The following is a 27,208-nucleotide window of genomic DNA, read 5'->3' on the forward strand; positions in this document are numbered from 1 at the left end:
TTTTCCCATGTCATGAAATGCTAGTCAGAAATTTTGAAAAATATTTTTCTAATCTAAAATTTTTTTAATAAATCACTGTAACGATTCAGAAATCATTCTTGACTGGAGAGTTTAAGAGATTTATGTTTCATCTACAAACGCTGTATCATTTTTGCCCTCTTTCTATTTATTTTTCCTAGCATTTTATAAATATTGGTGAAATAGCAAAGTTACTAATCCTTCCCTTTGTAAGGCAAATTTTAACTACTTCCTTTTTGAATTTGGGAATTTGCATTATACTTTCACTCTTTTTAGAGTTGTTAATTTATAAATTTTTTTAAAGTTTCTTATAATGATCTCCTGGTAAAGATTAGCATTATTTTCCTTTATTTTATTTTACTCTTTTGTAAATGAGGCATCTGTGACTTAAAACACATAAATAATTTGCTAAATGAGTGTCCTATTACACGTAAGTGACAGGTTGTAGAAAAGAACTTGAAATTTATAAAACAGTCAGTAGGACTGTCTTGTTCCTCCTTTACACAGCATCAGCAAAAAAGTAAATGGATTGTTTAGAACAAACAAACCTTAATGATTTCTGTCTGAATTGCCAGCTGCTGGTGACCCCATTTTGCAGACAATTTTGTCAAATGCTATAAAAAATACAATTGTTTTACCAACCACTTTACTGAATTAAGCCCCATCCATTCCAATTTAATATAAAAATGAGAGAAACAAAAATGGAAAGTCTAATGAATAGTAATAGGAAAGAAAATAAAGAGAAGTTTCTGTAAAACAGTCTTAAATAATTGAAATATATGTTTCAAATAATAATAGTAGTAATAGCAAATCTTTATTGAAGGCTCACTTTGTGCCAGGCACTGCGCAAGGTGATTTACATGGATGCTGATTCATGGTTCCCATAAAACCGTCTTCCATTTTTCAGATGATGAAACTGATGTATTTTGTCTAAAGTCCCACAAGCAGGATTCAAACCCAGGCAGTACGCTAGCCTGCCGTAATGCATGAGGTTTTGTTGCCTCAAAACAAAAAAAGCCTTTAATATGAAAAGGAATGAGATTCTGTGAATGGGCGGAAAAGTAGTCTCTGATACAAAGTGGATTGGGTGTATGTGTGGCAGATTAAGGTCAATGCATTGCTCTGAACCAGCTGAGCCCATATAATCTTTATGTTACCCATCAAAGCGTGACAGGTGGTGAGGGGGAATGAAAAGAACACAGACGTCAGATGGACTCATGTCCTTAAGTCTAAATACTAGTGCTGTTAATTACTGTGTATTCTTAGGCAATTTATTTAATGTCCTTAAGACTCAGTTTCTGTCTGTATAACCTTGTTTATCTCAAACTATATTGAGAAGCCTAATATGAGAAAATGAATGTGAATGATTTAGCACAGCCTTGCTTTAGATGGTCTCCTCTATAGACGGAAGAGAGCCAGTACCTGAAAAATGCGTGTGTCTTTGAAGAAAATGGAAATCAAGGGAGTCCTACCATTTTATTTGAACAACATAAGAAAATATCCTTATTGTTGGAGGAAGAAAGGAGTTGATGATTTTCAGTCTAAATGGTGGTGCTGAAAGTTGTATGCCAAGAAATCACCGTCTTTTCCAAAATATTATATATTCTCAGCTAAGACTGCATTTGAAAGGAACTTATCAAGAAGTCCTTTTTGAAATTTCTGAATGAAATGAACAATTCAGTCTTTAATTTGACACCTAAAAGAGCTAGCTGAAGGAAAAAAATGTCTTTTGTCTGCAGAGACATTTGTTATAATCAGATACAACATGTTCCCTTGGGAATAGCGCTGTGCTATGTATTGATTAGATTGGACCAGGTCTGCTGGTCCACTGGTGAAGTTCAGAGTTACGGTTCTTACTTCCATCCTCAGCTGTAACTGACTGACCTAGTCTAAATGTAGACAGAACTGCCCAGACTTTCCTAAATGACTTTCAACTGGAAAAATGGCATTCCTATTTCAGATCTTTATTGGCGGCAAAATATGAACTCTATCCTGTCACCGTTAGACAGCTACTTCTAACTGAATGCAAATTGTGTTTCCAGATTTCTGTAAACATGGTCTTTTCAAGGGTGTGGTGGCTCTGTCTCTTGTGGAGAATGACAAACAAATTGCCATGCATCCTATAGCAATAAAAGAAGAATTTTAAGTGGAGATTGCCCAACTGGTATTACTTCCATTTTCCTGATTGCCTAGAGAGTTAGTTACAGATTTTTAGGACAATACACTGACTTGGAGCAAGAGTAGGGGCTTGTGTGTCACAGTCATTCGTATTCTCACCTTCATGCTTAGTTCACTCATTTTGTATGTGAATGTGTCTTACATTTTCCCTTACAGTACTCCCTGCAACTGTAATATAATTCTTCAGTTCTGCCTTTCTAAAGGCATTCAGTGTCTGTCATTGCATTCCACTACTTGATAAGAGAAAACTTTTGATCAAGCTTATAACTAAATCATCCTTAACCTTTTGTATTCAGTTGAAATTAACCTTTTCCAAAAGTATTCTCTTGACCCAAACAAATATGTGTGTGTGCTATGTATATATAAATAACTGATATTTGTATCCTACTGTATATTTTACAAGGTATATTTTCATATATTGAGTCATTTATTCACACAATAATTCTGTGACCTAGATTTCATCCCATTTGTCAGTTGAGGGATGTGAGACTCAGAAATTTCTGACATGTCCAAATTCAAAAACTATATACATAGGTGGTAGAACAGAAATTTAAGCCTGAATCTTCTGATTTCAATCATATTTTTTTTTAATTACAAAGTCTTACAGGATCCATGCAACTAGCTTGAGCTTCCTTTTTTTTTTTTTTTTTTTTTAGTGGTTTAAATTTTTTAAAATTTTTATTGGAGTATAGTTGATTTACAATGTCATGTTAGTTTCAGGTGTACAGCAAAGTGAATCTGTTATACATATACATATATCCACTCTTTTTTAGACTTTTTTCCCATACAGGCCATTACAGAGTATTGAGTAGTATTGACTGCTGTACAGTAGGTCCTTATTAGCTATCTATTTTATATATAGCAGTGTGTATATGTCAATCCCAATCTTCCAATTTATCCCTCCCCCCCCTTACCCCTTGGTAACCATAAGTTTATTTTCTACATCTGTAACTCTATTTCCATTTTGTAGACGAGTTCTTTGTACCGTTTTTTTAGATTCCACATATAAGCAATATCATATGATGTTTGTCTTTCTCTTCCTGACTTACTTCACTCAGTATGACAATCTCTAGGTCCATCCAGGCAGCTTGAGCTTCTTAAAAAAAAAAGAAAGAAAGAAGAGGGCTTCTTTAAAAAAAAAAAAAAAGGCATCAAAGTGGAGTCCAGGTATATAATCACGTTTATACCAGTTATCTCAAAGTCAGCTTTTAAGTGAAATAATATACTCTCCACAGTCTACAAGGTGTAATGAAATGGACAGGAGAACCCTTAGTTAATGGCAACACAATTCAAAGGTTTAATACTATAAAAGGAGCAGAAAACGGTCTAGAATCATTTCAGTGACTTGCTCTTTGGCTTTGTTAGTTTGAGAATTTATCTATTTAAAAACATGCTACTTACAGAGGTGGGAATAATCTTAGAGTCATTGTGTTAATAGGCATCAGATCTTCAACAAACAGGGAAATCTTCCTCAGTGATAGTTGATGTTTGGGGTAGAGGCATGACCTTATTCCAAGCTGATTACTATTTAACCTATTACATAATACTGTAAATCCTAGATATTATTTGTATGATAGCTAAACTCAGTAGTAGAAAATTATCAGCCCTAGAGCAGTTATTTCTCTGTATTTTATTCTTGTGGGGGCTTTTTACTGGAATATTCCCTTTAACATTAAAAATCATCTTCCATCTTTTTGTATATCAGCTGCGAGAGGGAAGGACTTCTTTATTTTTCTTGTTTTTAGAGAAGTATTAAAACTACAGTAAGTGTTTTTAATCATTAGGAATAGAGCAGTGAGGTGGATTATATATACAAAATATAAAAATTTTTTAAATGTTGAAGAGATTAGAGACAGAGAGACATGTACAAAGAAAGCATCTAGGAAAACAGAGCCAGCAGGATTTTGGTAAATTTACTTACCAAAATAAATGATGAACTTGGTGGATTTCTTCATTCTTCATTTTTTTTTCAAGTTATCTAGGGATCTGAGAAATAGGAAGATGGGAATAGAGGCCCATCTATTATGAAAAGACCCTGGATACTATAGGAAACAGGCCCCCCTCGCCCCTCAAAAGGAAGGAATAAGGTAGAGGAACAACATGGTAAAGCAATAAAATAAGAACTATGGATGGTGATTCAATTAGGAGTTTCTCAACTGCAGGTGATAGAAATTCAACTCCAAAGAGCTTAAATATAAAGGGAGTATATTGGCTCATAAAACTGGCCCAGTTTGATCCAGAAGCTCACATGATATAATACGATGATTTCTTAGTCTTTATGCTTTGCTTCTCTACAAATGCTAGCATTGTTCTTAGTGGGTTTCCTCTGTCTGATAGGGGGATAGCTGCTGGTATTTTGAAGCCTCTATCCCCTTGGCTCATAATCTAAAAAGAAGAGAAAGTCCACTCCTTATCCAAACAGCAAATTTTTAGGAAGAATCTGATTGGCTCTGCTTGCATCATATGCTTACCCCTAAAATAATTTTGTATCCAGGGAGAGTAATGACTCCAGCTGGGCAGGGACTGGGACAGATCTCCACCGCTGTGTGTGCTTGGGTCAGTGAGGCAGCTGCGCTCAGCCCCATGGGAAGTGCATGGTGTGGGTTCATTACAGAGAGGAGGGTTCTGCACCTAAACAGGGGGAAAGGGCTAGACAGGCAAAACCAACACAGTCCTCTAGAGCTGATGAGCAGACAGCTTTAAAAGAATCGGGAAGTAGGGCTCACGGAGAATTTTAAAGGAAAGTTAAAAATAGATGTCATTGAAAAGTGTTTAGTTGGACAGACAAAATTCAAGCAACTTTACCATTGTAAAGAAAATAATGAGTTAGAAAACTGAAGACAATCGAAATATCATTTTTAAAAGACTCTTTGTTAGTACCTGAGCTCACTATCATCATTCTTAGGAATGCCCTCTTTTAATCCAGGAACTTTTTAGGCTCTTCTGAAGAAAGTAGAAAAGAGTAGAAAAATGGGTTACAGTTTTACAATTAGAATGCATGGGAAGCATTTTCAAATTGGTAAAATGTTCTGACTTTGGAGTTAAAAGTCAAAAAGTAGTTGATTCAGGGCTTCCCTGGTGGCACAGCCAAGGCAGGGGACACGGGTTCGAGCCCTGGTCCGGGAAGATCCCACATGCCGCGGAGCAACTAAGCCCGCGTGCCTAGAGCCTGTGCTCCGCAACAAGAGAAACCACCTCAGTGAGAAGCCCGCGCACCACAATGAAGAGTAGCCCCCACTCGCCACAACTAGAGAAAGCCCGCGCGCAGCAACAGAGACCCAATGCAGCCAAAAATAAATAAATAAAATAAATTTATTTTTTTAAAAAAAGTACTTGATCCAGACTTTTTTTTAAATCCATGATTAAGTAGATTTTGAAAAATTACTAGTTTCTTTCATCAAAGCAGTTGCATGTTGATTAGGGTTTTTGGTTTTTTTTTTTTCCAGTAAGAAAAGGAAAAGAGGCATGCTTAGTCCGTTCCATTTAATATTGCATAGTAAACTCAGCAGGTCTTGTGAAAAGTGTGAGCTTACACTGACTGAGGCTGTATCAACCTCATAGATGTCACCACTAAAACCTAGAGGAAATAATGTCTCCAGTAGTTCATCTGTGAGCATCTGCCACTATTCTCTGTCCTGTTCTTATTATTAACTCCTCTGGCACACAAGGTGCTTGTATACTTAATTCATTTCTTTAATAAAGGTGCTGTGTATACATAGGTCAACTAAACATCAAAGAAATGCTGGAATGGCACTTTCCATTTTATCTCTCGATCTATCAGAGGTCAACAAAATCTTAAAAACCAATGATATGGGCCAGTGTGGGTTATAGCCTAAAGCTGTGCTCATCTTCATTCAAGGGCCTAACTATCTCTTATTTAGGAGACTGGGTGTTTACGTCAGGTTAGTTAATCAAATGTGAGCTATCATGGTGTTTTTTGCTCAGGTATTCCAGAGCCTCTTCTTCAGTGAGTATCAAGCTTTGTAAGACGTGACAAGAAAAGAGGGAGAAAGAGAGAAAGAAAGAAAGAAAGAGGGAGAGACAGACTGGCTTTGTTGAAGATTGCAGGAACTTTTATTTGTAATGATAAAATATGTTATCAGTCTTTCTTTTAATTTTTAAAAGGAATTTTGGGCTATTAATCTCTCCGTTTCAATTGTAAGAATAGTCAAATACATATAGGGATAAGCCAAGTGTCAACTAACATCAAACAGCAAGTGAGTGATAAATTTAGGATGAAAATTTGGTGGCCCTGTTTCTGCTATTTGATTCTTAGGTCACTGAGGACTTACCCTCTCTTTAATTAGAACAAACAAATAGTTAATAACCCAGGTCGTACTGTGTTCCAGCATAATGCTAGGAATTGTGATGTGTATTTCTTGGAGGGGGAGGTGAATAGAGGATAGTCCTTGGGCTGAAGGAGTTTGCAGTAAAGTTGAAAAGGTTAATTGTGGTTAATTATGCTCTTTGTGTGTGACGACACATAATCATAACATAAAGTAGAAGTTGGGGGTCAGACTTTTAAATCAAGTTATTTTAAAAATAATATTGCTTAAGATAGAGTATGTTTATCCATTCTGTGGTATGTGATTTAAAATAAAATATTATTTGGGTAATGATTGGTTTTACTGTTGTCTTTTTTTTAAAGTAGCCAATTGTTGTTTCTGCATTATATTTAAAGCTTGGTCGTTTTACCAAGAAATCAGAATCCTGACATTTATCCCATTTTTAAAAATGATGAGAATCTATAATTTACCATTAAAAGTAGAAGACTAAGGTTAAGAGGCATCAGAAATTACATGATACTATGTAGGGTTTTGAAAGTAGTTTGGGGAATTTTTAAAGAATTTAGAAATTTAACTGGATATTTTAGAGGAGTGTTACCACAGTGTGATAAATTGAATTACTGTTGATTATCAGAAACTTTCCCATGTTACACAGATGGACTTACAAGATATGTTTATATATTCGAGGAGATATTTTTTATTAGGTGACCTGGAAATTTATATGGAAAGGTTGCAACTTCTTGAAGAATTTTATTTTCGTTAGGTAAAATCTGTTTTTTTATTTTTATTTTCTAAAGGCTGTTTAATTGGCCCAAAGGTGGGAGAAGTGGTAAGCTTGAAAATGTATGTCTAGTTATATTATAATTGAGTGATAAATATAGTAAATTAAAATAGTAAAGTAAATTAATCAATTAAAATTATTAAATTTTGGAAAGCAAAATTATCCTTTACAATGATTCCTCTCTCAATTTTCTTAAAATTCATTGCTTGAGAGCAGTGACTAATTAACAAGAAGCTTCTGCGTCATTTGATCAAGTTTTTAACTACAAATTCCCCATATAGGAATGAAGATATGTTAAGAGAAAAATCTGCAGGAGATAAGATATTAAATGTTATTTTATAATGTTCTATACAATTGTTGTCCTGCATTTGAACTCAGAGATCTGTTTTGTCAACCTATAGAAATACATGCCATTCATAATAAGATAACTATGAGAACAGATCATGATTATTTATAATTCTCAGTCTACAGAACTATAAGAAGGAAGTTGCTGCAATTTTTTTTTTTAAAGGCTGTAAAATCTAACATGTCCCCCCTCTAATGAAATGTGCTAGGAGCAGCCCACCTTATCAGACAGGGTATCTTTATGATAAAATGTGATATGAAGGGAATATGTCTGAGAAAAAATTAAGTGGCCATAACAGATATTTTACAAAGTTTGTACATTTCCCTTTAGTTGACCCAGATGGATTTTTTCCTCTTCCTTCCTCATAGAAGCTTCTTAATTTCATGTCTCTAATGCTCCAGAGCAGAAATACATCTTTGTTTAGACTTTCCTCAAGTTATCTGTGAGAAAAATAAACCATACAAAGAGTCCCTGGGTGTGTTTTAGAATGAACAGATCATGGGGGCAGGAGAATTACCTTGTATGTGCAAATGAGGCTGTGTGAAAGCAAGATAAGCTTTAGGAAGGAAATAGGTGACTCAAGCACATATAGGCGGTTTATTCGAACCTTTAAAAATGTTTTTACATTGCAGGTAAAGGGAACTGAGATTTAAAACTGTTAAGCTTAGTGCAAAAATAGAAATGAAACATCACATCCACTACATATATACACACAGAAACTAGTATTATGGTAAAATTTTCTGCTTGTTTTTTTTTTTTTTTCAAGTTTCTAGAATGTTGGCTGTGACCTTTTGGGTAAAAAGTGCATTCAGAAGTAAGTCTAATAGAGGCTTCTGGTGGAGAGAGTCTTCACAAAGAATAGGGTCAGCTATAGTCTCAATAATTTTAAGAATGTCATACTCTCCCACCTTTTTAGAAGAAGTGAAGACTTGGGTATATTTTAGTAAAATGATGCTCTGAAATTGTAAAAAAAAAAAAGTCTTTGTCTAATCAAAGAATAAAAGCAAACTCTATGGTTTGTTATACCCAGATGTTAGATTATCTTCCAAGGCCCAGCCGTACTCTCTTGGTGATTTCCTAGCTCTTCAAATAACAAACTTGCCACTTAACAATTGTCACAGGTATGTACATCACTTCCCAAACCAGAATATAAGGTCTTGAAGGAAGGAATTTTGGTTTGTGTTTCCATTCCCATAACACACCAATATGCTGGTTCCCAGGAAGTCTTTATTAAACGGATATGAACATTAATAGTGAGATGATTTTTTTTTTAGTTAGATTATCGTGATTTCTAAAAGTTGTACATATGTGTAATTATAGGAAAACCACCTAAACCTTCAATCATGAAAAATGTATTTATTTAAAAATGAAAGTTGAAAAAATTCACATTGGCTTAAATCATATTTATTAGAGCTTTTAACATTTTGAGAAGCATTTCACACTCCATACACTTCTACTTTAAATTTATTTCTGGATTTTATATCTTGAAGGTTTCTTCATTTTATGATAAATACTTGTTTACATGTTGATGTGTAAGACTGTGTTTCACCTTAGATGGGATTATTGCGAATTATATGAAAATCTACATAGTAACAGGTTGGTCGCTGTTCTCCCTGTGGTGCTGAAGTCACCTGTTTGGGAGTAAGGGAATGCCGTGGCACTAATAAGGTTGATTTTTCTTTTATTATCATTAAAAAAGTAATAATGAAGTGTAACAATGTCTTTTAACGGGTACCTACCATGTGTCAGGTACTTTCATCTGAGAATAGATATTACTTGTCCCATTAGATAGATGAGGTAACTGAGAGGCTCAGACAATTCAGTATTTGTCAAGGCTATATAACAAGTTCCACGCCAGCTTCTCTGACCCCGTGTCCCGTGTTCTTTATACACACTGATAGTAGAGGGAGAGGGTGAGAGAAAAACCTTCAGAGAGTTCCTCTTGTGACCTCTATCATATGTCTCTAAGACCATGTGATCATTGCAACTACTTTTACCACTTGGCTACTTTTATCACTTGGACCAAATCAGTTCTATGAATCAAGGTTCCTGAGCAAGGTACAGAAATATGTATGCCCATTTACCACGATAAAAGGCGTTAAAACTAGAGAGGTTTTGGTAACAAATTATATTTGTTAGGTACTTGGATAATTTAGAAGGAATACCATGAGCCTCCCCTCCTGCACATAAACAGGTATATATGTTAAATATTAAATATCTGAAACTCAGGTTATTCAAGAAAAGAATAAGCATAAATATGTGATACGTAGCCTCAACTACTTCATCCTTGATTTTGATGATAAGTTTCAGATCAATTTTGAGATGCAGAATAAAAACCATAGCTTTTTGTTTAAACGTCAGATTGATATGGAAGGTTATTTGCTTTTAACAGTTCCTGCAGTAAGTTTAGTGTGTGTGTGTGTGTTTAGATTGACTTATTATGTCAGTTTTTAGGGTTCTCCGCCCCCCCACCCCCACCCCAGGCAAGATGGCATTCTCATCCCCTGCTGCTGTTAACATTTAAAAGACTTTTGCTGCACTGTGGTGTAAATTCTAAGTTGCTGACCACGATTAAACAGAAAATGAAACTTGAATGGCACTATCTCAAAATCTACTTAAGGTCATGACAGGTATCTCTGAAGCAATATATCAGTTTTGAACACATGAAGAATAAGAAATTATGGCTTTTTTTGTGGCAGGTTTCTTTTTCTTTGAAATCAAAGGGGAAAAAAATACTGATTTGTCCAGAATCACTGAAACAGTGCGGACAGTACAAATACAGAATTAATTCTACCTGAACTTGAAATCTGATACTGTGCACCGTACCTATTTTATAGCAATTGTAATTTTCTCATTTGTATACAGATACTATAGTAACATTAATAAAAAACAATGTATAACTAATTAAAAAGCAAGCACTCAAGAAAGATAAAATTCGTTGTGTCTCAAGAAAGACACAAAGAATTAATTAGGATTATTCTTTCTGCATTGACTGCAAAAGCTTGGTGATCTGAATTGTGCTTCAGCGGTGAGCTCAGGATTCCCTCCAACCCCCAAGGCTCTTCTTTAACATTTGTTATTACTTAGCTATTTTATTTGGCAGGGATCCCTTCAATCCCATTTTCTAATGCACTGGCAAGCTTCCTGTTGCCAATAGCTTAGAGCCTACTACTGCTAGGGTAAGCGGCATAGCCGAACTTTCTAGGCTGTGCATCCTTATAAATAATGCATTTGGTTTCCTGTAACTACATGAACCCTTAGACTTTGGTAAGCATGTCTCTGTTAGTCAGGGTAAAAGAGTTGGGAGATGAACAGTTGTGGAAATATTTGCAGGCAGTTACTCACTAATTAGAACCTGACTCCATCATAGATGCATTAATCACTGGGTTAAATGTTAAAGGAATGCTTATGATATTTATAGTAGACATAAACAAGATATATAAAAAATATCTTTGCTGACTAAACTGCATGCTTAATTTACCATGAAAAGTGCTTGTAATGTTAATCTAGGACCTTTCGAAACTCCATCACCCGTAATTAGGTCTAATTTGCTCCTCATTTTAAGAACCTTGCACAGAATTCACTGACTTTTTGGGTGTGTGCACACTTGTCCTTAAGAGCAATAAGGAGATGAGATGTTGGTTAAAGATAATACCTGATGCTCCAGGTATCTTGACGGTGTAACACTTTGTTGGATTAGAAATGAAGAAGGGGAAATGCTATGTTAATATGTTAAAAGCAAAGTAAGAAAATATACATCATACTTTTAACTTTCACGTGTTACTTATAGAATTAAAAATTAATGTTTTATTTTTGAGCATAAGGGATATTAGCACTTAAACAAGGGACACCATTTTTAAAAAGTGAAAACTGTTTCAGCAATGTTCTTTCAAATGCACCTTCAATGTGAATATAAAGTAAGAAAGTTCCACCCCAATATATATCCTTTTCTTCATTGGATATACAGTACCATTATTGGAAATTCACAGAATGACAGTGTTCAGCATTAAAATTATGTTGTAAGGATAAAAAATTCAAATTGATTTAGATGTTGAATAAGTGGATTGCTCTGTATATTTTCATCAGAATTAATTGAAAAAAGGAAAAATCATGTTTCTAATTTGATAAAGGATATTAATTCTGATCATTTTATTGTTGGTTTCTTTAATTACCATCAATTCACATTTGAACAGCTCATATATTTATGAGGATGATAACATAACTTAAATAGTAAAGCTTATTTGGTCATCTTTAGTCTTGCCACGTCAGTGACTTTGCAGAGCCCAGGTAGTTACCAGAACTAATGTTAGTCAAAATGTTTAATACTTCTTTCTTTCAATCACGTTGACCTTCTTTATTGATTAAACTAGCTTCTACAAGCAACCAAATATTGAATCAAATCTTCAGATCTGTATCTGTATGTATGTAATATAATTTTTTCTTTTTGATGTTTATATTTTGAAATATCAGAATTTCTATGCATTTAAAATGTTTCCTTAATAATTCAGGAAATTTGGGTAACTAAATTTAAAACTGTGCATTGGCGTCACCAGTAAATAAGAAGTCTTCATCAAAAAGATAATAAAATGTATTAATATTTTATTTTTTTTATTTTAGTCCACCCGCCAAAAACAGTCAAGCAAAAAACTTTTTAAAGAACTGTAAAAAAAAAATCAACCCACCATCAGATTTCTACTATAGCCCAGTCTGTTTTGATGGGTGTTTTGTTTTGATGGTTTCTGAGAATGGAAATAGATGGATTAGGTTTTTCTGCCTCCAATTGTCCGGTACTTCTAAAGGCCTCTTGCCTGGACATGGTCCCTTCTGGAAATGAATTTCTGTGTTCTTCTTCCATCACTCGTCAAAACAAAACGCTCTCAGAAGTAAATGTTTTCATAACTGGATCCTAAGTGAAGGACAATCTGAGAAACTTAGACATGCATATACAACAAACAGTATTTCTTGCTGGTCTCTCTCTCTTTTTTTTTAATCACTCCACAATGTGTCTACCACACAAATAGAATCTATTCTAAGACTATGGACTCTCACTTCTGCAGTATTTGCATTCGTGCCAGAGTGGGATTAGGAAAATGAAGTCCCTTATGTAACACCTTGGAAGCAGGAACCACTGCAGCCTCCCTTCTTTCTTTCTCAGCCTTGTGCAGGGCCTGGTGCATATTAGGCACTTAGGAAACAATTAGTGAATGAATGAATGAAGTTCTCAAAGGCAGCAGGGATAAGATCAACCTAGCACGGATCTGGAAGAACTGAGAAAAGGCACACATTTTTAAAAATATGTGGGAAATCTATGGCAGAAGAGTCATTAAAGACCAAACTTTCCCTTTTCACTTTAATATGGATAATTTTGAACTTGCTGTAAACACACAATGCTTCCCAATACTGATTTAATTTCTTCCAAGTAATACTTGAAAGAGAGAAATGAAACTTTCCTGCTGATCTCTGGGTTTATGGCATGTCTTCTTCCCTCATCTTGTTCATATTAGAAGCGGTATACAATAGAGGGGCATTACAGTGTGTAGTAGGTTAAAGTTCTTTGATTCATGGACTTACCGGCAACATTATTTGAATGGGTTGGTTTCATCATGGCAAGAGTTAAGCCACACAGCATAACTAAGCACCTGATATTGCAAATTAAATTCTGGCATCAGAAAAAGGTACACTGATTTGAGAAGTAAATCTGTCCAAAGTGGAGATTGTGATATGTGTGTGAACTTAACCTTCTCATTATCACATTTATTCGTGTTCTTTTCTCTTCCTCCTCTCGCCCCACTTCAGTCTTGTTTGGGTCCAGGTCCTGTAGAGCTCAACAGAAAAATCATTTCTTATGTTATCAGTGACACTTTTTTAAATTCATTTTTTATTGAAGTGTAGTTGAAGTATAATATTATATAAGTTACAGGTGTACGATATAGTGATTCACAATTTTTAAAGGTTATACTCCATTTATCATTATTATAAAATATTGGCTATATCCCCTGTGTTATACAATATATCCTTGTAGCTTTTTTTTGTTTTTTTTGGCTGCACCACGAGGCTTGTGGGATCTTAGTTCCCTGACCAGGGATCGAAGCCCCGGCAGGGAAAGTGTGACGTCTTAACCACTGGACCACCAGGGAATTCCCCTTGTAGCTTATTTTATATCTAATAGTCTGTACCTCTTAGTCCCCTACCCCTGTATTGCCCCTCCCCCCTTCCCGTTCCCCACTGGTAACCACTAGTTTGTTCTCTATATCTGTGAGTCTGCTTCTTTTTTGTTATAGTCACTAGTTTGTTGTATTTTTTAGATTCCATGTATAAGTCATATCATACGGTATCTATCTTTATCTGTGTGACTTATTTCACTTAGCATAATACCCTCCAATGACTTTTTTTAAGTCTTCTTCCATTGGTTGCACTTTCAAAATATAAGTCTAAAGAGGAGGAGTAAGGATCCTGATAGTGAGAATTATAAATAAGGAAGAACTGATGTGTATCTAATACTTGCCGCGATGTCTGACCTGCTTCTGTTTTTTACAGTCAACCTTCTCATCTGTTTTCCAAGGTGACTAAGACCTTACCGCGCTCAAAATTTGAATCATGCTTTCTCTCTCGGCAGATAACCTCACTTGCTACTTCAGAGAAAAGAGAGATTATGGGGTGGAACTTCTTTTACCTTCTTGCTACCAAATCTATAAGCCTCAGCACAATGCCAGGGACATAAGCGGCCACTTAGTAAACGTTATTTGGGATGGATGGGTGGATGGATATGTAGATAAATTAACATATATTGTGGGGCTTTAGAAATGTAAGTTACTTTCGTTACATAAAATACCACGACTTTAAAATCTGCAATCTGCTTTTGAGAAGCAGGTTATCCTGAGGTTTTCCATTTTTTACTTGCCAGAGTGTGAAAAGAAGTTAGTTTAAATGCTGAGCAGCAAATGTCCTAATCACTTGCTGTATGTTGGCTGAATTACAGTAATATCATTTCATTTTGAGTTGGACAACTGAAGCATTTAGCCCTGATTTTTTGATAGCATACATATCACTAAAATAATTATTTTTGTACCCATGCAACACATTTTTTTCCCAGCCAGAGGTTATTTTGAACCCTTCTGTCTCCACGAGTACAGTTAGCTCTGAGCCTAAGATGCCTAAGATGTTTTGCCTTCTCTTGCACTTTTTTTTTTTTTTTCATTTCAGAGCTCTCTCTCTGCTGTTCTTTTGCATCACCAAATGCTTAGGTACCTTAAAAAACGCTTAAGTAGTAGTACTTGTCTCAACAGATTCTTTGGTATTAAGGTATATGAGTGGTTAACAATAATTTAACTTTTGATATGCCCATACGAAACTTGGAGTCTTTTTGTGGGTAAAGGGAAGACTGAGAGGGATGCAGTTGGACATGGGTACTTTTTGGATGCCTTTGACATCAGTCAGTGATAGACTACGGCAAACATTTGGAAGGACGTGGTGATAGAAGAAAAGATGGGGCTAAATCCAGGTATTTAACCTGGGGTTAAGGAGACAACCTGAGGATGGATTATTTGTCTGACCTCTAGTGACAGAGTCCTGGCAAAGCCTCAGGAAGGAATTTTTGAGAAACACTTCAAAAGATTTATGTTTCATTTGAGAAGCCTGTCTAAAAGCCCTTTGAACCACTTAAGTTAAGCTTTCCCTTCTTACGGACGGTATGTGGGGACAGAAATAAGCGTATGGTTGAAACTCTCTGCATTGCAGTGAGATGTAAAAGAAGTACTTTTCCTGCTAGGTTAAATTGCTGTGCATGCCTCTTGCTGTCAGTGACATGATTTAGTTAAATACATATGCTTTTAGAGGGGCTTTGTACTGCATCATAAATATTTAATAGTTTTATAAAATATGTGTATGCATAACTGGGTGGGAAATACAGCAGTGGAGAAACTCAACTTCCACATCAGAGCCTTTGGCTTTACAGTGTCCACTGACCAGTTGATCTTTGAAAAAGATACGTTCAGGATGGGAGTGTCGTTAACAATAAAAGGATTCTTTTTTTTTTTTTTTTTTTCTCAACAAACTGAAGCTTACTGTCCAACCTTTCTGATTTTGTCAGTAGAATGAACTGTACAATTTCCCTATTCATGTTATTCATAGATGTTCCAATCCCTAGTGAGTGAAGTATCACATTAAAAAAAAGAAAAATCCCTTCTCAATAAATGAATGGTCTGGGAGGTGGGGTCAGGAAAAGCTCTTAGATTTTCGGCAGCAGCTAATGGTTTGTCGCATAAAGATACTCCATTGTCGTTAGATAATGATTCAAATTATGGTGAATCTTATATTCTTGATATAATTTTGGAATTCATCTTAAAGTAAGTGTGGTGGGGAAAGGTGGGTGGGGAGGCGTCGTGCAGTGGAGGAAGGAGAATAATTGAGTGCAGGTTACCGAATGTGGAATTGGTAGATTATTTGGTTTGGCATCGGCTTAGGAGTTTTTATAATAAAACATACTACATATATGGTAGTCAGAAACAGCCATGAAAAAGTCTTTTTAAACTTTTTCTAGCATTTCATTATGAAATTTTGAAACATCCAGAAAAGTTGAATGACTTGTAAACAATGTATGCCCAATCTCTAGATCTTACAGTGTTAACAGTCACCATATTTGCTTTATCAAATACGTATCCATTTATCTATCAATGAACTTTTTATTTTTGATGCAATTTCAGGTAAGTTGCATATGTGAATGCATCTTGTCTCCACATATTCCAGCATGCATGATGTATATGTCTTATTACATTATTTAAAATAATATATAGGTGATGGATTATGTCAACAAATAGAATATAGGTTTCTCTGTCTTCATATTTGGACCTGGGATTTTCTAGTCATCGTATTTCAGAGTATAACTCAGTCATCAGAAGCCTTCCTTTTCCTGTTCCTGACAATCACTCCTTCCCGTGTCCCAGACTTCTAATTCTCCAGATTAAAAGAGGATGTGAGCCTGGCTCACCAATTCTCAGATATTGACAACATTTGATATTGTATGTGTTTGAATCATTCATCGCAGTAATACTGGGCTGATCCCTATTTTGGAGTGACAGTCTTCTTTCCTGGATAAGCTCCCTTCCATTCACTAAAGTTTCTTTATTCTATACCTTCTTTTTTTTAATTTAATTTTTCTTTTATGTTGGAGTATAGTTGATTTACAGTGCTGTGTTAGTTTCAGGTGTACAGCAAAGTGGTTCAGTTATACATATACATATATCCATTCTTTTTCAGATTCTTTTCCCCTATAGGTTATTATGGAATATTGAGTAGAGTTCCCTGTGCTATACAGTAGGTCCTTGTTGATTATCCGTTTTATATATAGTAGTGTGTGTATGTTAATCCCAAACTCCCTCCCCCCCTTTCCCCTTTGGTAACCATAAGTTAGTTTTCCACATCTGTAAGTCTATCTCTGTTTTGTAAATAAGTTCATTTGTATCATCTTTTTAGACTCCATGTATAAGTGATGTCGTATATTTGTCTTTCTCTGTCTGACTTACTTCACTTAGTATGATAATCTCTAGGTTCTTTATTCTGTACCTTCTCATGTAAGCAATTAGAGCCCACATTCTGTGTGTCCCCTTAATGATGAAATGCTGTTGAAGGTGTCTAAATATGAATATTCGTTTCTTAATAACCTCCAGAAAAAGGGTCTGAATATTCAGTAGAGTTGTGACCAGAAGTGGTCATGGGAGCATTATATAGATTAAACTTTCAAGTAGAAACAGTTGCAGTAAAAGGTCAAAGTGAGATGTTTCTACAGAGATAACCCATGACAGTAATGATGGAAAATCTAAACCATCCATTCTCTGGCAGTAACTCAAGGATATATCTACATGGTTAGTACATAACTAAAGAGCTTCCCTTTGTAGAAATGAGTTGAAAGAGGAGGAGCAATAGCCCTGAATTCCAGTCTTGACTTTGAAATTAATTTTGCTGCTCCAGGCAGATTATTTTTATCTTCGGAGACTTTTTTTTTTTCTTTCTTTTTCTATAAGATAAAATTCATGGGTAAGGGCTGTTCCAGCTCCAATAGTCAATGAAAAATTGAAAACTAACTATTCTTGAGATTACAGTTCATCTTTGCATTAAGCTTGCATCCTTTCACTCCACATAATTTCAGAGATAGAGAGCAAAGAAACAAGTCATTCTTAAACAAATCTGACTCTAGCAATATATGGTACGATTTATGATAGAAAGTTCTGAATGGGAGGTCAAATCATAAGACATTTTTGTCTTATGACTTTCAAATTCATAGTTTTAAAGTAATAAAAATTGCAACAATGCAGAAAGAGTTCCCAGCCCTTGGACTGAGAAATAACAGAAAAATATAGAGCTGGCATTTGATTTTAAATGGGATACTTCCACTTGTATGAGTATCGTAAGACCTTACAACAGAATCACGGGTTAGACGGCTCAATGGAATGCCAAATCAGTTCTAGAAACTGCATATATTTTTATCACTCCCTTTTTTCCCTTTGGTGGAGCTTTACGTTTTTCTTTTGATCAGCAACAAGGAGAGAACTGTGTAGACTCTAAGGAAAATGTATATTGTTAAAATGTTTCCTCTGGCTGAAGTCTTTTCAGATTTACGAATTTGGATTGTATTTGAAAGTAGAACAATTCAGATCATTCCTTTCCGCAAGCTTCCTTTATTTCAGGTAAATTGTGAGGGCTTATTTTATACGTGGCTTTATGTGACATTTCAGAATCTCTTGAGTAGATGGTACTCTCTTATGAGTAATTCATAACTGCCTTCACATGTGGACTACCTCATGCTCAACAGTTTCTACCTGAAACAGAAGATTTAAAAAACAGATTTCTAGGGCATTTGTAAGAGTGAGGTGCTCTACACTACATTTTTTGATTCATCTGGGGACCAGTTTATAGAGTCAGCTGACCAGCAACTGAGCTATAAACAAATAGCTAGTGCCTAAGTATAAATCAAGTTCAAAAACTTCCATGTTTTGAAACTTTACTGAATTTGTATTAAATTAGCATTGATTATCAGAGGTATTTCTTCCTTATGTTTAATTTCTCTTACTGCACCAAAGTACAGCCTTTATGATTTTCTTTAAATAAGTTTATACATGTACATGCACTTAAAAACACAGATGATCCCTTGTATTTTTGTGACATTTGCCACAGTATTTAAGAATAAAACAAACAAACAGAAATTATCTCTTAGCTGTGCTGCTTTGTGCTGTGAACCTATAGTAGTGAATATTAATGAAACAGAGCAAAGATATTTGTTCAAGTCAACTGATTCCACATATATTGCTCTATTAAACATTATGAATGACCATCCATCCATATAACCTCAGAGTAGTCACTATAAAGATGATTTTCCTTCTTTCCATCATACACAGCATAATTTAATAGTATTTGCATTTATTCACACAAATAAAACTCTGTATGGCATATCCATGTCTTTAAGATATTTTTTCCATAGTTTATACATCCCCCTTTAGTAGAGTTTCCATATTGAAGCATTAACTCAATAATACTTAACTGAGTGCGTTCTGTGTGCCAGCCATGTTCTAGGTAGTAGGGATATAGTGATGCAAACAGACACAAGTGCTTGCCCTTATGGAATTTACATTCTGGTGATGAGTTTATCACACATTTCAAAACAAAGCACACTGTGTTGAGAATACAGATAGTTCAAATAACTGCCACTCTCTCCCCAGTTTTTGCTCATATTTCTGGTATATTCTAAATACGGGAATGGAATGTTGTTGAGCAATGAGAAATAATATTTTGAGTACATAAAATGAGCTAGAGTTATAAGCCTTTGCTCATTTTCTCATAAAACTTCTTTTGAATTGAAACTCTCAATGACACATCAATTTATTATATCTTTGTGCTTTTGAGTTCCTTGGGATGCAGTATTGCATCATCAGCATCAATTTAGAGTTCTTAGTTAATTAATAATTGTCAGAGATTCAATGCTACATGACCTACTAAGATTTTGTAGAAGAAAGGGCAACCTATACATGACAAAGTCTCATTATTTTAGTGCAATCCACTAGTAAAAGTGGTCAGAGAGACTATGTTTTCCTTTTAACAGTAAATGTTGGGGAAGCTGAAACCATGATGAGTGTGCAGTGTAATTTTTTTTTATTGAGTTGGAATTCACATAACATAAAATTGACCGTTTTACTGTGAACAATTCATTGGCATTTATCACAATGATGTGCAACCACCATCTCCATCTAGTTTCAAACATGTTCAGGGTCATTGTAAAAGAAAGGTGACGTGTAAAACTAAAAACAAAATCAACCATTTGTATATAACTAGTGATTTTACTTATGGGCAGTGAGAAAATAATAGGTTCTTTCAAAGTAAACACATTATAACCATCAGATTTAATAAAAACATCTTTCTATATAAAATTCTCACATCCTCATCTTTGACATCATTTACTGTCTCTTGAGCTGTAGCTGAAGATCAAAGGATCTACACTTATAAAGAACAAAATGTGCCAGAGTAAATTGATCATCTTGTTACAAAATGAGGACACAGACCCAGAGTCAATAACAAATATTAGATACAGCTTCTCACAAAATAATTCTTACAATTAAGTCAAATTGTCTTTTCTGAGATAATTTTCACTGGGTAAGAATAAAGTAGAATCAGAGTCTTGACTCATCCTCCAAGTGGGCCGAAAAGTACCTGCCCAGTAAGGTGAGCTGAGTTTCATCTCACCTGTTTAGCATTCTGAACAATGTAGAAGAACATCAAAGAGCATGTGGACCTGGTTTGCCCTCCGAGAACTTTTCTGTTTGGTTGAAGAGAGAATTACAGGAAAAACAGTTAAATGCTGGGTGATTCCCAACTTTCCGTCCACTGAAATGATCTGTGGTAGTTGAGAGTTTAGCATAGTTGGGGTAACAGCGTTTCCCTAAATGAAGATAAATTCATAAAAGGCATAGCATTTGGGAACAGTCATAAAAATTTGATAAGCACGTATCTGAACTGGACATTAAAAGATTTGAAAAAACGGAGGGGCGTATAGAGGGTATTTTGAATAGATAGATGGACGTGAAAAAAGTCTGCCAATTTATTAGAGGTGCCGTAATCTGTGTAATTCAATCGCAATTAAAAATAAAACCGAACAAAATGTATGTATTGAACGGATAGCACAGCTCTAGTTTGGGACAGCCAGATACCGATAGACCTCCTGGCCTTCAAAGAAATTACATCCTTCAGTCCTATATACATAACATAGTTAAATAATAACACCTCGGAAGTTGTGCGCCAATAAAAGTAGCGTTAAGGAATGCTGTGTCTGTGACCTGGGAGCGCAGGAGGTCTCCATGGAGGAGCTGAGATGTGAGATGGGGAAGATTTCCAGATGGATGGCGGGAGGATAGCGGATCCATTTGAGTACTTGGTCCTCTTATAAGAAGCAGCAAGTTTCAGGGATCCTTTTAGGCCCTGAAGCTTTCCTGTGAAAATCATGATTTCATAATTCATTAGCAAATGAATAAATCATTACAACGTATACATAGTCATCTTCAAAGATTGGAATCCAAAAATGAAATCACTGCTGTCGTCATGGTTTTAGATACCACAAAGTAAATTCTACTTTTTCAGCCATAAACTTAAGGAGCAAGGGTAAACTTTTTCAGAGATAAATGTTTTCAGAGTGAAATAGCCAACACACCAAAAACAAAATGCAAAAGAGAAAATACGTTTACATAATATGGTCATCCTCTTTTCATCTTCTTTTATCTCCTGGAGTTACGCTAAATATTTCTGATAGTAAAATAAATAAAATGAATGCAGAAGCTGTCGCCTAGCTTGACTTGAAGTAGCAGAGGAATTTGAGTATTTTTTTACTGGATGATAAAATAGGATTGCTTCCTTCACTGAAGCTGGCTTAGGAGGAAGCTGGAATATTGTGTATCAGAAACAACGTGTGTTCTGACTTTGTTCTGCCGAATTCCATTCTACGTTACTGAGTCTCCTCTTGAGCCAGGCTGACTTACTAACACTTACTTCCTTACTGCCGTGGTGGATTAATGGTGGTTGCAGATTCTTTGGCACTCTCTCCAGCAAGATTTATTTCCCCCGTCCTTGAATCTCAGCTGGCACTGTGACTGCTTAGCCAACAGGATGCGGTGGAAAGAGCCTGTGCCACTTCCAGAGTCAGTCTTAAGGAAGACTGTCAGCTTGTGCTTCCTCTCTCTTGGGCTGCACCCTCTCAGAACCCAGCTGCCATGCTGTGGGAAGCCCAGGCCACATGGAGAAGCCACAAGTTGGTGCACCATCCAACAGCCCCTGCTGTCTTCCCAGCTGACATGTGGCATTAGCTGCCAGTCGTGTGCGTGAATCTTGCATGTTTCAGCTCAGTTACACCTCAACGGATGGCAGCCCCAGCTGCCATCTAATGGAGCCGAAGAACCACTCAGCTGAACCCAGTAAACTGCAGGCTAGTGAGATATAACACAGCGGTTGTTGTTTTAAGCTATTTCAGGGCAATTTGTTTCATAGCAATATGTAACTGAAATAGCTTTCCAAGGAAAATCCCGGAACTGGGACTGTGGAAAAGCTCATTCAATTTAAACTATAAATAGATCATATTTTTTAAAAACCTATGCTTAATTCTTGTAACTTCTGAAAATCACTAGGCAGAATTTTAGAAGCCTCTTGTTTTGGAAACTAGGCACCTTTAAGTTCGTTTAGCAACTACATGAAGGTAAAATTAAAATGCCTATTGCATTGTTACACTTTCTGGTTCACTTGTTTTTCCTGTTGAAGTAATAGATAAGCAATATGTAATGAGATGCCTTCTTTTGATTAAAAACGAGAAACAGTATTTTTCAGCAGAAAGAGCATGAGTCAGACTTTTGTTCCAATCTTGGTTCTGTTGCTTAAGAGCTGTATGTCCATGGCTAAGTTATCTAAGCTGCCTGAGTCCATTTTTTAAAAATTATTTTCAAGATAATATGTACTATACAGGATTAGCGAAGGTCAGAAATCATGTATGCTGAGAACCTAGCAGAGTGCCTGGCACAGTGGTGGAGCTCAATAAAAGTAGCTTTTGTTGTTATGAAGGAGATGGTAATGTGGTTTTAAAAAGTAGTAGAAATCTGTCTCTTGTTCATTTTTTAAAGGGACATGGAAATATGGGTGTTCCTGAGCTTTATTGGAGATGGAGCCTAAAGGGTTAAAGTGAGGTGTACTTGCAGTTCTTCCTACAAACATGCATGTTTTATTGGAAGAAATTCTGATCCCTAATCCTATTCACACTACCCTGTTCTCACTTCTTTATTGCTATAGAGATTTGGTAAAGGGATGAAGGCAACTTCTGACTCGTAGTCTCAAGGGTAGAACTAATGGAAAATTCCTTTTATTCTTTACCTCCTGTCCTACTCCCTTTCCTCAATGAGGTTTACCTTCCAGTTGGATGGGAAACAACTTTAAAGGTTGCTGGCTCCCTGCAAGCTGATCTTAGCTCCAAGAAGCCACAGTGTTCATAGGCTACATCTCCAGGGAGGACACATACACATCCCACAGTCTGATTTGTGTAGTCCCGGGGAAAAAACAGCTGTGGCAGCCGACAGGATTCTGTCTCCGAAGTTCTGTCCTAGCCTTTACATAATCTGTTCTTTTCCTTTGGAAGTGTTGGTCACCTTTAATATGACAACTAGAGCAGTGCCCAGTAATTTCTTTGTCTGCTGAGTACGTCTGTTCTTAATGATCGAGGTGAGGTGAGTAGTTGTTATTGGTGCAAGTGAAGGACCCCTCTTCTTAACTATGGGTAACTGTTCTCAGTGTCTTCTCTTACCTGCCTGATTGGGCTACCTGAACCCCATTTTGGTCTTTGAAATCTAGGTGACCTTGGCTGTGGGTGAAACGCCAGTATATTATACTTGAGTGAAATATTGGTTTGGGGCAGAATTGAGGAGTTAAGTACCACAAATTTAACCTGGGTGATATCTAAAGGAATTATAAATTATTCTAATTTAGCACACATATTTACTTGCCTATATTGATTTTGAGAATTTACATGAATATTGATAATTAAAATCTTAATACCTCTCAGTTGGAATACTGTAAATGCCTCCATATAGATTTTCTGTGATGTGAAATTCCATGTCCATTGCTAGAATCTTTAAGAAAAATCTCTCTGCTTTAAAATCAAATAGTTAAAGCTAGAAAGTAGGCATATGAATTATTTTAAAGTACCAGTTACTGGTATATAAGTGCAGGTTATACAGAGATGAACTTAAGGATAATTCATTTTGCCCATAAGTTTGTCAGAGTCATAATTACAATTATGCAAACTGGTTCAGGCTTTTGTCATTGTTGTTAGTGATAGTACTGCAAACACATTTTAAGATATTACTACCCTTTAAATCACTTATAATTACGGGCTAATTTAGTTTTGAAAGAAATGATAACATTATCTCATGCCCACTCAGAGCTTAAAAATATTTCAAAGCAGTGGAGATTGTGCTATACAAAACATAATGTGCTTAAAGCAGATTCTCTCAGGATTTAAGCTCTAAATTTTATTGCTTCTGGGACTCACATGATGGTTATGTAGTATGGATTTAGAGACAGTTTTTAAGACTCCTATTGACATATGTGAGCAAAATGGTTCCTTGGAAACCATTCCGGTGTCCAGTCACAGTAAAGTGTGGATTAAAGATTCAGATGCGTATCGCGTGTGCTGACACGCAACGAACTGGAGGGTCAGGGCAGCCTGGAGTCCGTTAAAGCACAGTGCATTTCTTCCCGTCTTTTAACCACTGCTGTTTTAAAAGGAAAAAGAAAAAAGTCAGCATCGAAACTATCTGTAAGGTAAAGCTACTGAGACTTAACCCCAAAGGCATGCTCTTATAGAAAACTCTTCTTAATCCTTGCAGCGCGGTTATAGCTGAAGACATGTGGTATATATTACAGTGCCCAGGGAATTCAACCTCCAACAGTGTAGAGTCACAATGAAGGCTAATTTCAGGATGAAGTGGGAGCCTTTGCTTCTTCTGTAGCTCTGTTACTTACCGGCATTTCTTGTTTGCTGGACATTAGTCCAGGACCGCTGTGAGTGGGACAGGGCAATGGAAATTTAAAGGGGACCAGAGTGGGGACATATGAACCTCTCTCCCCTCCCCTGGCACCCCGTCCTCCAACATACACTCAGCACTTCACGCTTGGGCATCACCAAGTCTGCCACAATCTTTGCAAAAAGGGCTGAAGGCAGAACTGTCCATGGTTAGAAAAAAAAAAATGTTCTCGCTGTTGGTTGAAAAATCAGGTAATAACAGTCCTCTTGGTGTACAAAACTTATTAGAGGGCTGGGGAAGGAATGCTATCTCTCAGCAGCAGGCAGGAAGAAATTGCTGTTGAAAAGCTTACCTCTCTAGGGAGGAATCAGATATCAGACTTTGCCAAGCCTCAGGTCCAACCCATAAGGTCCCACCTACATCCCTCCCTCCCCCCGCCCCCCCGCGCCCCATCCCAGCTTTGTTAGATTGCTAGCATCGATTGCTGGCTTTTTCTGACCCAACAGTGGGTGCAGGAAAGAGAGCCAGCAAGACTTAGAGCAAGCAAGGTTGGGGTGGAAGACTGGGGCAGCTTCGGTAGGGAGAAGAAAAAAAAAAAAAAGAGAAGGAGGCGAACGAGGTTGGGGGCCATGGGGACTAAGCTTAACTGGTGCCTGCCAGCTTCTCTTTGATTTGATGGCCTTTATTCCTTCTAATTGGATAAAATAGGAAGTCACTGGCAGTCCCGCATTGCTGGGTGTACTGATTTTACTCAGACCAGCCAGCAGCCCCGGAGTGCGGATGGAGGGAGGCGGGTGGGAGAGGAGGGAGGAAAAAGAAAGAGAAAGGGAGAAAGGGAGAGAGAGAGAACGCTTTTGGAGGAGGAGGGGAGAGGCAGGGAGAGAGACGGCGAAGAAGGGAAGAGCCGCGAAGGAAGAAAGTGAATGAGCGCTCGGGAAGGACAAAGAGGAGTTGGTTGCCGGGTGAGGGGTGGAGGCAGGGCGGGGAGCGCAGTTACCGCCCCTCCTGGCCGCGCTCTCGCCTTCAGATCCCTCTGCGATGAGACGTTTGCCGTGATGCTCGGAGGGCAGGCACCTGCTGCTCTGTAATGATTCAGCCCCTTTCAGCCGTCGCGGTAACACAACAGGATGCTGTTGCTACTGTCGCTGCTGTCTCTCCTGCCGCCGCCGCTGCTGCCGCCGCCGCCGCCGGTCCTGCTTTTGCTTTTACTTCTCCTGCGTGACAGTGGTTTTCTCCATCTGAGCAGACCCCAGTTTCAGATGCTCGAGGTGAGAAACATGCCTTTCCGTTTGGGCTACTGGTTTACTTAATTGACCAACAGATCAGCTCGGTTTCCCTTCTGGCCTCTGTCCTTCTTGACCAGCCGGGATGCTTTGGAGAAGCATTTAAAAGAACTGCAAAGTTGCTCCAGAAACAGCAGTAAAGAATTACAATATACTTTAATTTGGTAGTTGCTAGAGGCTTTCTTTTCTTCTTCGCCTGCTTTCCTCCTGAACTCCTCTTGCTTTTGGTAATGGCTTTGGACTTGGACGGCTTATCGATTTCCCCCTGTAAGATGCTGTATCATTTGCTTGGGGGATGGTAACGGACGGTGCGGGAGGCCAGGCCTTCTGGAGGTGAGCCGATGGAGATTTATTCCCCAGACATGTCCGAGGTCGCTGTTGAGAGGTCCTCCAGCCCTTCCGCTCAGCTGAGTGCAGACCCATCTCTGGATGGGCTTCCGGCCGCAGAAGACATGCCGGAGACCCAGACCGAAGATGGGAGGTCCCCGAGACTCGTGGGTCTGGCGGTTCCCTGCTGTGTCTGCTTGGAAGCTGAGCGCCTGAGAGGTTGCCTCAACTCAGAGAAAATCTGCATCATCCCCATCCTGGCTTGCCTAGTCAGCCTCTGCCTCTGCATCGCCGGCCTCAAGTGGGTGTTTGTGGACAAGATTTTTGAGTATGACTCTCCCACTCACCTTGACCCCGGAGGGTTAGGCCAGGACCCTATTATTTCTCTGGATCCAACTGCTGCCTCAGCTGTGTGGGTATCATCTGAGGCATACACCTCACCTGTCTCTAGGGCTCACTCTGAAACTGAGGTTCAAGTTACAGTGCGAGTTGACAATGCCGCTGTGTCCTCTGAGCCTTCAGCGGTACCCACCCCGAAGAACCGTATTTTCGCTTTTTCTTTCCTGCCGTCCACTGCTCCATCCTTCCCTTCACCCACTCGGAGCCCTGAGGTGAGAACACCCAAGGCAGCCACTCAGCCACAAGCAACAGAAACTAATCTCCAGACTGCTCCTAAACTCTGTAAGTAGAGACAGACGGATGGTGCTGTGTAAAGGAGAGGGGTGGGCTTGAGGTCCTCAGAAGTGTTCTCTAGTGTGTGTAGCTGTGTCCTTGTCTTCTTGGATTTTCATGGCATGGTTTGGTTTAAGTGTATCACGTGACTGCGATGCTCCGGGGTGGCGTGGAGAGATGAATGAAAAGACCTTGTCAACTGCTGGTTAGAACTGATGCTCTAGCAGCAGCTCCCTCTACCTGGATTGTTAAATCTGGGGTGGGGGGACCCAAAACTT

The 27,208-nt window shown here is 37.5% G+C and overlaps 2 protein-coding genes across 9 annotated transcripts in view; both read left to right on the plus strand.

Annotated features, from left to right (window-relative positions):
* The window catches only part of NRG1 (neuregulin 1), a 1,029,871-nt gene that overhangs the window by 894,606 nt on the left and 108,057 nt on the right, over window positions 1–27,208 (plus strand). For 4 of the 8 annotated variants that reach the window (XM_059909710.1, XM_059909711.1, XM_059909707.1 and 1 more), the window contains exon 1: window positions 26,273–26,939. The exons of the other annotated variants lie outside the window; for them this stretch is intronic. In XM_059909710.1, the coding sequence (XP_059765693.1) occupies window positions 26,273–26,939 (667 nt within the window). Of the gene's footprint in view, window positions 1–26,272; window positions 26,940–27,208 lie in introns of those variants that run through there. 8 annotated transcript variants of the gene reach the window in all.
* LOC132356627 (uncharacterized) lies at window positions 25,776–25,958 on the plus strand. The gene has a single exon (XM_059909551.1). The coding sequence runs from the start codon at window positions 25,776–25,778 to the stop codon at window positions 25,956–25,958; it is 183 nt and encodes a 60-aa protein (XP_059765534.1).

This window comes from Balaenoptera ricei, chromosome 21, assembly GCF_028023285.1.
Source record: "Balaenoptera ricei isolate mBalRic1 chromosome 21, mBalRic1.hap2, whole genome shotgun sequence".
NCBI classification, from domain to species: domain Eukaryota; kingdom Metazoa; phylum Chordata; class Mammalia; order Artiodactyla; family Balaenopteridae; genus Balaenoptera; species Balaenoptera ricei.